Here is a 15,843-nt window from a genome sequence, read left to right as displayed (position 1 = left end):
GACTAATGAGACTGAAATGAAGATCCCGCTCCGATCGGCTTCAGCCACACATCTGTGACTCGTGGAGCTCGGCCGACAAATCAGCGGGGTTGGCAACTAGCACTTACGTTGTTCGTTGGGTGCGATACGAACGATTCTTGGTGTGATTAGAAACAATTCTTAATGAGGTTTATGATAGTGCACTGATGTCAGTGGATAATAAACTCTCCTGCCTCCATTATGTAACTTTTTCTTCAGTTTTTGATAACAGCAGTTGAGGGTTTATCGCTGAAAGTCTACTGACTGATGCATCTGCATTTTCTTCCTCCCCAATTCTGGTACCAGCATCCGGTATGGCTCAGTTACTCTGGATTATCTAATCTGTGCAGTTACTGGTCCCTAGAGAGCATTACTGGTCAGTGAATTGATGTTTGTTACAGGAGACAATGATATTTCACTTTAGGTGATCCTCCTCCGATAATCTCAGAAGCAGGTCATCACAATCATCATTGGAGGGCCACAACTAATGACACATCGTACAAACCCTCCACAAAGTTCAGCTGATCTACAGTCCTGATATCAGAGTTTACTGACTACAGGAATCCACCCAAAAGAATCCTGCCTGGATTGGGCTCCATGAATGAGCTATGGCTCCATGCAGATTAAAATAATATCAACTAAAACGGTTTCTCTGCAGCTTTAGTTGTAAAATGTAATTAAAAGGATTCAGCCAGAGAATATCTGATGAATTGTTTAGGACTTAGTGGAAATATGAAAACCCAGGTGTGGCTACAATAAGAGAGTCGCTCGCAGCTCAAACGCAGTTTTCATTCCACATTCATGCTAAACAAACGTGCAGATCCACTAAACAGAGAAGACGTTCGCACTTCATCGGTCCCTCAGAGGCGAGCGGCGACACACTCATCTCAGCTAATGGGATCATGCTGCGTAGCAGATAGGAAGTTCCAGGCCTAGATAACGTCTCGCTTGTGTGAGTGGGCGAGTGGTGATACAGGCGGCGGCGAGCGGCAGCGCTGCTCAAGACAAAGCACCTTTTCTTATCGATAATTGCTGGGCAACAGTGAATCAGCCACCTGGTGATTACTGCTGATTAGTCCAGCTAACTGCAAACCCTCAAATAACTCTATCAACACTGCGGTTTGATCATATCTCAGCTGGCATATTGAGAGCCGCGCAAATTAATCCAATAAAGTGTTCATTGGCATTGTGTTTCCTCTTTGTTTTTTTCTAAAATCCGACCTGAAAATGAGATGGAGATGCAAATCCCATCTTTCTAAGCAGGACAGTGAAGATACTGATGGAGGGCTCTTCATGCTACATCATAAAGCAGGACTCATTTCCCAAGATAACCGTCACACAGGTTGCTGCCCGTCCTGGAACATGCAGAGCCAGATTGTGACCTTGGAGGCAGGTTGTGGTTTATAGGTGGCAGGAGTCTTAACCCCGGCTGGAGAGGAAAGCTCTATTCTCCTGATATTGATTGTTCTGCTGACGGCTCAAATCAACATGGGAAACACAAAGAACAGTTCTGTCAAAAACAATATGAGGAAGCTCAGCACTGCTCCTGGAATTCCCTGAAAATCACAGACTGATTAAATATCCCCATCCAAGAATGGAATTCCCCCCGTATAAATAGAACTCCCGTTGACTCGGTTGATTTGAAGAACGTGCAGCAGGAGCAGCAACGTCTGCCAAATAACTGAGAGAAGCCTTGATGCAGGTTGAACAGGTTCATCATCGCCTGATAATCGGCTGAATTCCCCCTCATCACACGATCAAAGCTCCTTCACCATCACGTATAAACGTGTTTACAGGAGGAGTGGTCCTGTTGGTGATCATGAACACCGGAGCTGGCCTGCAGGGTTTTAGTCGTCACGCTGGGGGAATTCACGGAGCGCGATGATGAGTCACAATAATTTATTTTAAAGGTGAGATCCCTGAAACGGGAGGTGATTTTAGAACCGATCCTGGATCAAACCTGACAGGACATTCGTTTCTTTTTTAACATTCTAAATGGGCTGTTTTGGAAAAGAGTTAAAAAAAAAGAAGAAAAGATTTCCCCTTACTTCGACACCCGACACGGAGATCGTGTTGCCAGTGGGCCGCTCGTAGCGTCGCACTGCTAACAATCATCCATGTCCATGTTTCCATTCAGTAAAACACAGGTCGGACATGTTGGATTTCTGTTGGTTGATCCCATCATGAGTTAAAATGACTCCCAATAACTTGCTCTCACTCTGAAAACCCCCAGAATCTAGAACTGCTCCGTCAGTGACAGAAGAAACCTGAGTTTTTCTGTCGGGGTTTCGTGGTGGTCGGCGTTCATAAACGTCACACTATCACCTTCCCCGTGATGACCGCGTCCACCCACAGGGAACCCATTCCCACCCAGTCATCGGCCACAACACCAGAGTGACAGAGGGACTTACAGCGGACCTCCAGGAACAGGTTCTGGGCGTCTTGACCGATGGAGTTGCTGGCCGTGCAGAGGTACTGGCCGGCGTGCGTGAACTGGACGTCTTTCAGGGTGAGGGAGGAAACCCTGGCATGGCTGCGTACCACGATATTCCTATCATGGCTCTACGAGGAAGAAACAGAACAATAATGAAGATACATGTTTGCTGCTCTGAGTGATTCCCTCAGCTGGTTTGGTTTCATGCCTGTTGATCAGAACACAGCAGAAGGAGGAGGAGGACTTCACTAAAAGGAGAAACAGATGTTACTGTGTTAAGTCTAGATAAGAAATGAAAGATAATTCCTGTTTACCTCATGAATTAATGGGTTTTAATGACAGATTATGTGTGATTTGCAGTGTAAAAACATCACTTTTTAGCATCTGGACGGATGAGCAACAGTGAAATGTGCAGTACGCAAACTCTGTTTTTAATTCTTTGTGTAAACTGTTGATCAGTCATGCTAATTGAACTCAAGTGTTGGATTTATAGTAAATCTCAGGCAATGAGTCAGAGATTTAAGGATAAACCTGCCTTTAATCCATTTTCTTCCTGTTTTAGGGGACAGTGAGCTCTTTCGTGATGACAGGAAGGACTGCCAGAGAGTTTCTGTTTCTACTGGGAGAAAGTAAATGTGTCGCTCAGGACAGGTGGGAAATGTTCACCACCGGTCCCAGAGCTCTCACCAAAGACACCCGCTGACCCCCACCTCCCCTCACACCCACAACCTCGACATCGTCTTCCCTCAAAAATACCATCCGCGTCAACAAATCCACATCAAAGGTCAATGCACTGGAGCCGGTGTGGACTCGGTCTGCTTCACTGCTGATCCAGTGGATGTGAGACCAGACTGTTTCAACCAGTCATTCATATCGGAGCAATTTAGGCAACAAAATGGCTTCTTGTTCCTCATCAGAAGACCCACCCACAGCCCCTCCCTGCCTCTGACTGGCTCAGACCCGGTGTCAGAGGATGAGTAGGAGCGTGCCTTTATAGGAAAAACTCTGGTTTCTTTTTGAAAGGGTATTCCAGATATTTCAGGTGAACCCCCAGAGGGTCTCTGTATGAGAATCATGGGTTTACAGGGAATTAAAGGGGCAAAGTCACAAAGTGCATCGATCTCAAAAGCACAAGGGTCAAATTAAGTTTTTACATTTGCTCAGGTATAAACACCCAGATGTTATAACCATGGTGATCTCCAGCATCTCTTCATCAGTCTGTGAGTCCCTGCCAGGGAGCCGGAAAAGGACGAAAACAGTGAGGCTTTTAACACCAGACAAGTGTAATTGGATGACTGAGGGTGTTGCCCCTCCCTACTGATGACATCATGGTACATTCAGGGCACAAAGGAAAAAAAAAACCTGTAAACTAAAGAGCACTGGACAGCGACTGGGTTTATCCTGCTGTGCATGGGATGAGCCGGGTCTCTCAGCGTGGCTTCCGCCTCGCTCAGATGGAGTTGATTTGTCGGCCGCTCATCCTTGATGGGAATCTCTCGTTCCACCATGTCCCAAAGGTTCTCCAGTGGACTGAGGTCTGGCCATGGTGGAGACGAGGGAAGTCTTTGTCATGTTTAAGAAACCAGTTTGAGATGCTTAACTGGTACAAAGGGGCCAAACGTGTGCCATTGAAATGTCCCTCCACCATCACACCAGCAGCCTCAACTGGTGGTCCAGAGCAGGATGGATCCAGGCTTTCACGGTGTTGACGTCAAATTCTGCCTGACCGTCTGAATGTCTCAGCTGAGATCAAGGCTCGTCAGACCAGGTGATGTTCCATGAGCCTGTGTGAAAGGTCGCCTCAGTTTCCTATTCTTAGCTGACAGGAGCAGCACTGGAGTGGTTCTGCTGCCGTAGCCCGTCTGCTTCAAGGTTCCACGCGCTGTGTGTTCAGAGATGGTGTTCTGGTCGTAACCAATGGGTACTGTTGCCTTCCTACCATCTCGAACCAGTCGGCCGGCTCTTCTGACATCAACAAGGTGTGTTCGTCCACACAACAAAATTGTCTTTTTGTTCCATTCTCTCAATGCAGAGATGGTTGTGTGTGAAAATCCCAGTAGATCAGCAGTTCCTGAAATACTCAGACGGGCCCGTCCAGAACCAACAAGCAGGCCCTCAAACCCTCCATCTTCCCCACTGTGGAGCTGGTGTGAACTTCAGCCGGTCGTCTTAACCACGTCTACATGCCTGAGTGCATTGAGTTGCTGCCATGTGATTGGCTGATCAGCTCTTTGTGTTCCAAGCATTTGAAAGAGTGAACCGAATAAAGTGGCCGCTGAGTCGTTAATGGGTTAAAAACCTCAATCAATAATGGAGTAAGTAGAGCGGTGCAGCAGTAAAAGCCTTCCTTCCCTCAGGAGACGCGGAGTTCACAGTTCCATACATCTTCCCTCCTCATGCTTTGAGCCTCCATATCTGAACACATTTATTTCTGCTGAATTATTGAGTCACGCGTGTGCTGTTCTACAGGCTGCAGGAACATGCCTGCTGTTTACTGAGGAGCGAGGATCCACCAGCATTTGGATTCTGACTCAGGTAGGAGAGGTTAATGGAGAATAATGCTCCCATGATGCAACAGAGGCCAACACGCAGGATTTATTCATTGATTCCAATGAATCCTTTTAATTACACAACACTGATTCGTCACCAGATCCACTGTGCGAGGGAGCTGTAATGGCAGGCGTGCTAATGACGTTTCACAGTTTGGCCGAGTGTGCAAACTGGCGGCTGCTTTACTTTGTAGGGCGGAACTGACACGCTGTTACATAACCTGTCAATACATGTGTTTTAATTGTCATACTATCTTCTATACTGCAGTAATTGGAAGCTGACTGCTGAGGTCTCCACACACCGTCACTTCCTCTGCTCTGATGTTCATTTCAGCAACACATTTCCAGATTTTCTCAGTGGTGAAGAAGGGAAATTGTCTTTTTCCACTTTGGTAGGGTTTCTGTCTGCGCCTCCTCACCACCCACAGTTCCTCTGACTCATATTACTGACTTTTTAAGACTGATAACATCAGCTGACACATTTTTAGATTTTAACCTCCCCTAAGAAGGTCGTGTTTTCACTGGCAGTTGGTTGTTTGTTTACAGGGTCACAAAAAAAAAAAAAAAACGGGAGGCTGATTTTCACCAAACTTTAGAGCAGACCTGGTAAACACAGCTGACTGGAAATACGGCAAACAAGAAATACCTCATTACCTCCACATCAGCCTGTCACAGTGACGGGTTCCATTTCCAAGCCGATCATTTCAAACTTTTCAACAACAGGTTCATTTATCCGGAAGAAGATACATGTGATGTTTCCATGAATGGATCACCTGAACGCTGCGTTTAGCTCCACTGACATTTAGCAGGCAGGTCATTATAATCAGACCCTGATTACTGTCAGGTTGATCTTTAAAGTGCAATAAATGTTGAAAATACACACTGGTGGGACTCTGCAGCCTGTGATTTGTGCTGGGCTACGTCTTGTTAACGCGTCTGTGTTTTGGGGTATTGCTTGATTTCATCAACATGGACAGACACACGTTCGCGCATCAGGATGAGATGCACCACTGCACTTTGTCTCACTCTCAAACGCGTCGTCATGTAGAGGCGAGTGTGAGCAGAGAACGAGGAGTGGATGCACGTCATCGCCTTCTTCTCCAGGCGATCATCAACCGACACACAGTGCAATCAAACATACGTGTAGGGCCGAGTGCTCCGAGCACAGGGTCTCTCATCACGTGACTGTTCATCAGCAGTCATATTTGTTGTTTAGGTTAATGAGGTAAATTAGTTTATGCCTTCATCATGCGTGGCGGTGAGTGAAGTTAGCTTGTTGTGGCATGTAGCTGGAACCTTGGCGGGCAAGAGTTTGTTTCCCTTTGATCAAACACAACAGCAGAATATTTATAATCCACAACACTTGTCAGTCCTCTATAATATTTCTCATATGCGACCAATACAATTCCATGAATCGCTGTCAGACTCCAGCAAAAAAAAACATCAAAAACCTCAGGCTATCTGCATCTTTCTATAAATGTTGAGGTAAAAGCTAACAAGAGCTTTACAATCGGAGAAATGATCAGACAGAATCAGCTGCTGTTGTGCTTCAGCTCAAGTGAAAACATGCAAACGTTTGCCTCAAAATTACAGAGACCTGGAGAAGACGTGGCCAAAAGATGACCCCCCCATTGACTCATTTTGAGGATATGATATTTGTTGCCACAAATCAATGCAACAGAGTGAACAAGTTGTACCTCAGAGCCTCAAGTAACTATTTTGAGGGACAAGTCAAACCTTTTGGTCACGAAAGATTCTTTAGTCTCTGTTACTGCCATAAAATATCAGTTCCTGTGTGTGGCCACTCCAGGGCTCCGCACATAACTGCACCACCGAGAGTCGTTAGCATGTTAAGGTTTATTATCGCGGGAATTTGGACCGGCGGTTTGCTTGCAGCAGAGCAGACAATGTTTCTATGTGAGGGTCTATCGCTGCTGGCTCACCAACCGGGAAGTGGGAAGTGGGAAGTGGGAAGAGGTGCCCCACTCAGTCCAGCTAACCGGACCGAGCAGAAGAGAGGAGAAACTAAAAAACTGGAACATTTTAAGAGACCGTGACCAAAACAGTTGAACCAGAAGCAGTAAATAGGTCAAATCTAAATGTGAACTAGAACTAAACGGATTAAAGGTTGTGGAGCACGTGACTGATGTCTACATAGTGATCTAAAGCACATCAATGCAACACTTCTGCTCTGCCACATACAGGGGGGTGGGGGGTTAAGATTTGGCAAGTACAACTACGGCTCCGATGTTTAGTAGCCATACCTCATACGTATCTGGTCGAGTCCACGAAGCCTAGAAGGACAAACACAAAGGAAGACAAAGAGCCACAGAGGCCGAGGTGAGCTTTGGAAAACCGTTCACATGGAGGGAACGGAGGGAACAGAGGGAACGAGGACCACCTGCAGAGATGTGATTTCATGGGTCGATTATCAGCGACGATATTGAATATTTAATTCACTTCCTGTTCATCATTTTAGAGTCAAACTGCAGCTTCGTCGCATTTTTCCGATGATTTCTGACACCGTATTTTGCCATCCGTCATCAGACAATCTAAAGTCAAAGTGGAACATCATCGGTAGAGAACCTGGTCATATGAAGACTGAAATGAAGAAGGACCCCATTCAGGTGCACACACACCTGCCCCTCAGTTGTTAGCAGCACAGTTGGAGGATGGGTCCTCCTGTGGCAGCTCTTTTGCAGAGTAAACAGGTTTGATTGAAATCAATAATTATGGCCCAGGACCCTCATGTTGTATTGTTGCCACTTCAGCAAACTCAACTTGATCAATTACACCTGTGCTCACCTGCCTTCCACACAAATCTTTATGTACAATTGTCAACACCCAGAAGGGCCGTCAGGAGCCGGCGGGCGGAGCACATTCACGGAGAGCTTTGCTTTTATATCTGGGATGATGACAACACCTCCGGGTTCCATGTCGGTCAAACGACCTGAACTCTGAAGGTCAAACAAGCGTCCCGGTTCGCCCAGCGTGAGTTGGGTCTTACAGTGAACAGTGCTGCTATGGTACGGTGAGGTCAGGATCTTTGGCCTGGAGGCTGAGTTATCAGGTGGTCACATGCAAACCGAGAGAATCGGGCCACTGAAACCAATTACAGCTGACAGCTGCTACAGAAAGCAGGGACTTTGTTTTCATTCGTGTAAAGCACGCCAGCGGCACCGCTTATTTCTTGTTACAGAGTCTTCAGATAATTCTCTCCTCGACGTGTACAAAGCATCACAATAACATCCACTACACTTTTTCCATAGCAGCGACATTCAAAAAGGCATGGAGCCCAATTTACCGTTCATGGTTACCAATGTGAATGGAGGATGGAGCGTGGCGAACGGCAAATGGACCAATGATAAATGACGATCCGATGAGAATTAGTGACAGCTATTACCAAATGATCAGCGGAATTTTCTGGTCACAGCAGCATCCCCTCGCCATCGCTCTGACAGTGACAGATAGTAGAGAAGGGAGGGCTGACAGGCCGGGACTGGAGGAAGACGCCGGGTGACAACTGCAAGAGATGGCAGCCAAATCCGCTCTTGCAGGTGGAAGATAAGATTCAGGAACTCTCGAAACAGTCGTGAAGGCACCTTAGAGCATGAATCCTTCCACTGATTGGCAATGATAAATTACACAGCAAATGTGACAGACGAGGAAAGTTTGCCGGGTCAAAGAGGCGTCGTTCTAAATGTACAATCCTCATGTTCCAAAAGAATCAACAAAATGATGCTGAGTGATTCCTGAGCGGCATATTTCTCCCAAAAATGATTTCAGAAATGTTTGGAATGTAGGAGGACGATTTGATCCTGAAAAGTACATTAGAACAATATTATTAGTATATTTGGTACTTCAAGTATACTTGGGAAAGTTACTTGAGTTTACTCAGTAAAATGAACTTTAAGTGTACTACGGGTTTGCAGTTTTGAATGCAAGCTGGTTTTACTCGCCAGTGTATCTCGCTGCCTTCACACAGCAGCTCCAGGCTGAAAGGTAATTATCTGTTTACTGCATTCACAGCAGAAAATTACACCTCTGAAGTGGCTAATCTGTCTCCTGCTCACATTATACATCTGGTCTGAATAGACTGTTACCGCGGATTTAAAAATATATATACAATTTTAATGAGCTGATATGAGCGTAACAATACACACGGGGATGAGGTTCTCTCCCCAGCTGGCGGCGGCAAACACGCTGTGACCGCTGGAACAGAGAAAACGCAGAGGGACGGCGTTCAAGGCTCGCGCGTCTTAAGAAGCCTTTTACCATATTCTGTCGCCAAAGCTTTAATCCGGTGTTATCTCCGGTGCTCCTGAGGGACATGAAGAACAAAATGAGGATATACACTAGAGCATGACAAAGACGCACAACCATTATGTGGCAACATGAGCAAAGACTTCTTTATTCTCATATGATGTTCATCTTGAGAGAAAGTGCCCACTCACATACAAAGTGGATTAGAGGAGGCGAGCCGAGTTAAAACCATCTGATTTAGAGGCACAGCTCGCTTTTAACACTGCAATAATGATACTGAGCTCATTATCAAACTCATTAAATTTATGTGACTTTCCAATGAGCACTTTTCATTCTATTAGCTTTTAAATGCTCCTGATTAATAGGGAATAAAGAGTTACATACACCCGAAACAACACTGGGGAAAACCAGGCCGCTGCACTGCCTGGAAATTGCTTTTATGGCAATCTGCACAACCTTCCCTCTGGCGTCCGGGGTGGAAATGTACAAAATCATCAATGCATTTCTGGGGGGAATGGGGGTGGGTGGGTGGGTGGGGGGGTGCTCCAAGGTTCAGAAAGAATTTCAAACTTGACTGTAAACAGAGCGAACCCAGCTGGGAATAAACTCCAGGATTCAATATAAAGGCATCAAACAGCAAACAGTCTGAGCTGATCGGCCAAATCGTTTATGAGCCGAGACAACTGGAAATAAAGCTCACCGAAGGAAACGAGACAAATGAAACGCAGTTGACCGCAACTTCATTGCCTGGATATTTCCAAGAGAACATTGTTAAATGTATTAGCTCTGATATATTGAAGTTATTGTCTCCAAATGAGCATTTAGTCAAGGTTCATTCAACAGCAACTCCTTCAAGAATCAATAACGTACAATATTTAAAAGACTCGATCAGAGTAATTGCATCAGGCACCTGCAGCCTCTTGATGATCTTGCTACGACTCAGACTCAAAAGTTGGTGCTCTATTAGCATGAAGAGCGCAGGTCATCTCAGGTAGCGGGCTCGCATTATGGCATAGTGTTTTCAGTACAAATGACCAGCTGCAGGATGAGGAGACACAGTAGCCAGTAGTGACTGTGACCACTGGAGGGACACCGACCGAGTCCCAGTCCAGAGGGTTTCTCTGCATCCCGGGCTTAGTTAGCTAACTGACCCCTGATGTTAGCCGAACAGCTAACACGGCTATGTTTCTGAAACTCCAAGCATAACCTGTGTGACCATCAGACAACACCAAAGACCACCTTGGTACTGGACGTCCTGTTGTCAAACTGGCCTCGGAGTGTGGATCTGGTCCTGATCCCACCGTGTGTACTGGAACGCTGCTGAACCAAGTCAGCTGGCTGAGGCCCAGCAGTCGGAGGACATGAGAGAAAAATATTCTCGCTGTAATATAAGATTCGTTTGGCCCAAATGATGAAGTTGTGTTCATGCACAGTGATCAGTTACACAAGTGTGTTTAAGTACTGGTGGAGAACTGGGACCTCTGGGTTTTCTGTGTGAATTCTTGTGTCATTTCATGAAAAGATTTTCAAAACGTTACATGCAAATTTACCCTGATTTGCATCTTCCAGGCAATCAGTGCGCACACATTCACCAATCTGACTTTAGTATGCACAACAGCGAACGGGACCAGCCGAAGGTAAACCAATCGTTTCCTTTCAGCGCCCGTCTCAGTACCTGCTCTCCTTCAGTGAAAACCCGGTGCCCAAAGCTCCAGGTGATGGAGGGTGTCGGGTCTCCGGAGGCCTCGCAGGTCAGGGTCACCTGGTCATCAAACTCTGAGGCTGTCTTGTTGTTCAGGTAGGTGATCTTGGCCTGAACTAGAACCAAGAAAGAACACATCAATAGAACCATGTTCTAGACGACTGCTGGAGTCTGCCACCGTCACTGATTCCTTGATAAACAGAAGAAAACATTTCATGTTTGCAGCCAGTTGATGCTGTTTATTAACCCTTTTCTCTTGCTCTGTTAGCTCCTGCGTCCGCAGAATTTTTTATTTCTGGCAGAAGCGTGGCGTCAGAGCGCTGTGATGAAGCACCGGGGAACAACAGCAGGATGCTACTCTGTTTGAATGATCTCGATGATCCTGATGTTACGGCTGAATCTGACAGCAGGGCAAGAGAACCATTTTCGTGGTTGCCAGAGTGTCAAGCCTCATCAAGGCCGTCTTAGAGAGCAGCACAGGAGTGAGTCCTAAAACCTGGAAATAAGTTAGAACTGCTGCGTGTTCAGTTTCTCCACGTCGTTTGGTTTTTAGTTAAATACCTCAACCAAAATCTTCAATCTTGAGCTGATTAAAGCGATACTTCACCAAAAAAGTGTGTCAAACTACTGACTTCTAGGTATCTTAAGTATGAACCCCCCCAATAGATGCAGGATGCAGAAAGAGCGGGCCACAAATATTTAGCGTGATGCTAACAGACGCTTACGGCTAACAACAGCTAAACTGTACACAAATGTCTGTTTATGAACTCAAGGACAACGGCAGTGGCTGGAGGAGACCGCGGGGACGATCACTTCCTGTTGGCCTGTGGCTCTTGATAGCAACAAACTCTAAGTGTATCTTGAGTTCCTGGGCAATATTTTTTTATACAGTTCGGTTTTTGGTTATTTACTAAATAAATAAAGCTTTGCACATTGAAGCACACTAGTCCACTTCCAATTGATAAGGGTTAGTAAAACACATTTTCATTACCAGATAAAAGATGATTAATTAATTGACTACGGACAACCCCGAGATAAAATAGAAAAAATTATGATTTCAAGATTACATGTGCTTTATCTATTGTTACCTTCTGTACTAAAGCACGCAGACGAGCAGCAAGTTTGGATGGTTGTTTTTGTGTTGATGGAATAACTGAACAGCCGGATGCCAACAGAACAATTTGGTTTGAAGCTCTTTTGATTGTAGAATTGAGTTTTAATAAAATGTGCTTGCATTTTATTCCTTTTCATAACAATGGCAAGGCTCTATTATGTTTCAGCGTGTACTTATGTATAATTAGCTGTGCAGAAGTGTGGGCATTTATGTTTCAATCTCTGCTTTTGATGCATGTTTCTACCATCATAATGCCATTTGTAATTGTTGTTGTCGTCATGTTTTCTGTCTCTGCGGTTATTTCTGTCATTATTTTCTCTGATGGTCTATAATTAACATTTCCGGATATTTCAGGAAATAATGGTGCATTTTTCCTACACTGGTTGTATAAAGCATGTCAATGGTGTCTGGTGAGTCTGATTGTTAGAAATAACAAATATCATGAAAAAGGAAGTTGTTCTCCCCTGGTACAAAATCGTATTAACTTATACTCCATAAAATGAGTAAGAAACACAGGAAACCCTTTACAAAAAGGCTTTTGTAAAGTGGCAGCTTCAGATGCCACTGGCCCTTCATGGAGGTGCAGGCACACAACAACGCAACGCTGGTGTTCATGAGCTCATGAGCAGAAACGCAAGTGTGATATCTGAGATGAATCCTTGAATCTGTATTCTTGCCGCTCTTTCGGCTCAGCCGGGGGAAACCAGGCGGCGTGTACAGTAAATGTCAATACATAAAGACGAAAAGGCCAGCGAGAGAAAAACAGCTGGTGTTCTTTCTGCTGCTGTCAGCGAAATGACTTCTCTTACCAAACACGTTCAGGCTGACTTCCTCCATCTTCTCTCCTGCCTTGTTCTTGGCGATGCAAGTGTAATCTCCTTCATCCACCTTTACGACGTCTTTTATGACCAATTCAGAGCCGTCCTCGTTCAGGCTGTACTTATCACCCGTCTCAAGGACGATGTTGTTACTGAAAAAGGCAAAGCAGTTCCACATCAGCACGCCAAAACTTGAGGAAAAGCACTGGAGGTCTCCAACATGTCCACACGTGTCATTCACCCCTCATCTCTCTTAAGTTTGATTCATTGCTGTCTTTTTCTATGCTCATCATCTCTCAACCCAGCTGGTCGCCGCCGCCGGCCCGATGCCATGGAGACGGGACTGCTCGAGGACTCTCACCGCTGCTAGTGAGCAATTACTGTTTCTCCTTAAACTTAATACAAAAGTAATACTTCACCAAAAAAAAGTGTATTTTGCTTTCAAGTACTCACTAATGGGTGTCCTGAACTCACCGAGATGTTTTCTCCTTCCTGTGTTACACCCTCCTGACTCCAGAATGCTGTTGTTATTCGTGGTGGGCTCGTTCTGCATTCTGGAGACTTAAAGGAAGCAATGCAGGAAAGAACCACACGTTTGTGAGGTCAAGACACCCCCTCACGAGGACTTGAAAGGCTACTTGGGGGACGAATCTCTTGGAAGAACACGGTTCTAGAGCTGCTCGATTTGTTCAGAGTTGCGATGGGTGGCTGTCCAATAACGACGGACAGGTCGCTGGTTTGATCCTCACTTCCCCTGTGACCGTATCAAAGTGTCCTTGAGCAAAGTACTGAAGCCTGATTGCTCCTGATGATGGTGCTTGTGTGCGTGAATGAGGAGACGCCGCAAAGCTTAGAGTAAAATAAACAAATCCAGTCTGTCACCTTTGTTGTGATTTGGCGCTGAATAAATACATCTGACAGTGGCTCAAGTCAATGGCCCGGCCTGCGGGGAAGGAGTGAGTTGCTGCAGAACTTCCAGCGCTCGATGCATTTCCGCTCGTTCATTTCTACACCATCTCCATCTGATCTTTGAAGACAGCCGTGCACCAGCGTGATGGTGACACACGTGTAATTCACTCTTGAGAGTAAGAAGCTTCCATCAGATGTTAGAATCCTGTTTTTAGACCCAGACCCATGCGGGTGTTTGCGGTAGCAGCGCTCCTGAAGCCATTTCCAGGCAGAGTGAGTGACAGCTCCGCCTGCAGCCTCAGGAAACCAGAACAAGTTCTCATGTTTTCTGGTTGTCTGTCTCAACACTTCTGGCTGAGGCATCTTTATCAGCCCCGACGCCCACATCACACGTACGAGACTCGCTGCAGCAGAAAACAGCTGTGAGCAGCAATTATCTCCCAAAAAATGTCTTATCCAAAGGAGATAAATGCTGTTGGGTATTAATGCAACTTTTCTAAACTGTCTCTTGATATTTCATGTTTATCAAGTGACTTGATTGTTGAGATTGGCAGCTTAGAAAAAGACAACATCATCTGTTCATCACATTTTCAGAGTTTACAGCTATTAAAGTTACTAACTCGAACCTTTAAATCCAATGACAACAACTGTGTGACAACTGGACATCGGTCGGTACACCGGGATCTGATCATTACATACCAGAGTGCCATATTTTACCTTCCAGTCTTTTGTAGGAAGCACCTTGTTCTTTTCCTTGAAGGCTCTAGGTAAATGATTGTAGTTCATTTACAGCAGGACGTCAAAACCACTGACCTGTTATTCTTCTTATTAATCCAAAGGCAAATTTGTTAAGTAACTCAACAGTTTTTAGCAGAACTGCGTTCCTAAACTTACCTTCAGCTGCGTTCAAATATTCATTCACACAACATTCACATCCTGTTCAGTTTTTGTGTACATTTGAATTTAGAATATTTGCTGATAGCCAAATGTAGTACTCACAACGGGAACTACTCTGCAGACACTGTAGTAGTAGCTTGTTATATTACGCACTGACTGCTTGCATTAAGATGTCACTGTATCTGCCGGTGCGTTCAGAAACAGTCAGCACATGGATACATGGCGTGCTGACATGAGAACGCTCGCACTGTAACTGGCATGTGCAGAGTGGCAGCAGCAGGAAAACTCGCAGAAAAGCCATCTGCACTTGTTACAATCGTGCAAACACATTTCTCTCACTTTGTGAGTCAAGCACATGCAAGGCGAAATTGTTCATAGCTCAATGCGACATCAAGGTCCTAAAAGTGTTTCAAAAGTGCTGCAAGCGCTGGGAGGGTCAGGAGGACCAAGAAGAAGCACCTGTGACTCGCCCGTGTTTCATTCACGTCAGGCTGTTTATACCTGTTCTTCCTTTTCATTATTTTCACAATGAGTTGATGAATTCAAGTGTTGGACTCTCCTCTTTTATCCGTCCAACAGCATCAAAGCCTCTAAAAGTGATCCAGCAAAAGCATCAACTCCTGCTGATGTCTGAGAGTCTAAAACCTGCACACCTTTGACATTCCTGCTTGAAAAAAAGAAAATGAATCACAAAAGTAAGATTCGTAACATTTTCTTTCAACTAACTCATTTTAAGAAGAGAGTCTGTTTTTGTTCAAATTATTCCTCCCCTGATGTTAAGTGGATTGAAGAAGACCCAGAGACTGAACAAGTGGCAGATCTGTGATGGGATTCTACGCATCAGAACAGGCGAGAGACGGCCGGCGGGGAGGGGGGACGTACTAAGCCCAGGTGACGGTGGGTTCAGGGAATCCGTCGGCATCACAGGCCAGCAAAGCCGAGCTACCGATGTCGGCTGTGGCGTTGACCTCCGACTGTCGAGCACGGATGGTGGGAAGCACTGAGAGAGAGAGAGAGAGAGAGAGAGAGAGAGAGAGAGAGAGAGAGAGAGAGAGAGAGAGAGAGAGGGAGAGGGAAAGAGAGAGAGAGGGAGAGGGAGAGGGAGACAGGGAGAGAGATGACACAGGGTTATGCGTTCA

General features: G+C 45.6%; 1 protein-coding gene across 8 annotated transcripts in view; it reads right to left on the bottom strand.

Moving 5' to 3' along the window:
• Positions 1–15,843, bottom strand: part of ncam1a (neural cell adhesion molecule 1a) — a 242,629-nt gene that overhangs the window by 39,754 nt on the left and 187,032 nt on the right. For 4 of the 8 annotated variants that reach the window (XM_086227250.1, XM_086227245.1, XM_086227248.1 and 1 more), the window contains exons 6-10: positions 15,587–15,704; positions 12,890–13,050; positions 10,940–11,082; positions 7,266–7,295; positions 2,430–2,580 (exon numbers count right to left, since the gene is read on the bottom strand). In XM_086227250.1, coding sequence (XP_086083376.1) covers positions 2,430–2,580; positions 7,266–7,295; positions 10,940–11,082; positions 12,890–13,050; positions 15,587–15,704 — 603 coding nt within the window. The remainder of the gene's footprint in view (positions 1–2,429; positions 2,581–7,265; positions 7,296–10,939; positions 11,083–12,889; positions 13,051–15,586; positions 15,705–15,843) is intronic. The other 4 variants (XM_086227247.1, XM_086227249.1, XM_086227253.1 and 1 more) reach the window with 1 other exon arrangement.

The sequence above is a fragment of the Aulostomus chinensis genome, chromosome 15 (assembly GCF_037954235.1).
Source record: "Aulostomus chinensis isolate RoL2024-O1b breed Wild chromosome 15, RoL_Achi_v1.0, whole genome shotgun sequence".
In the NCBI taxonomy this organism is placed as follows: Eukaryota; Metazoa; Chordata; class Actinopteri; order Syngnathiformes; family Aulostomidae; genus Aulostomus; species Aulostomus chinensis.
The sequence above is the reverse complement of the archived record's forward strand: the minus strand, read 5'-3'. Positions and strand labels throughout refer to the sequence as shown.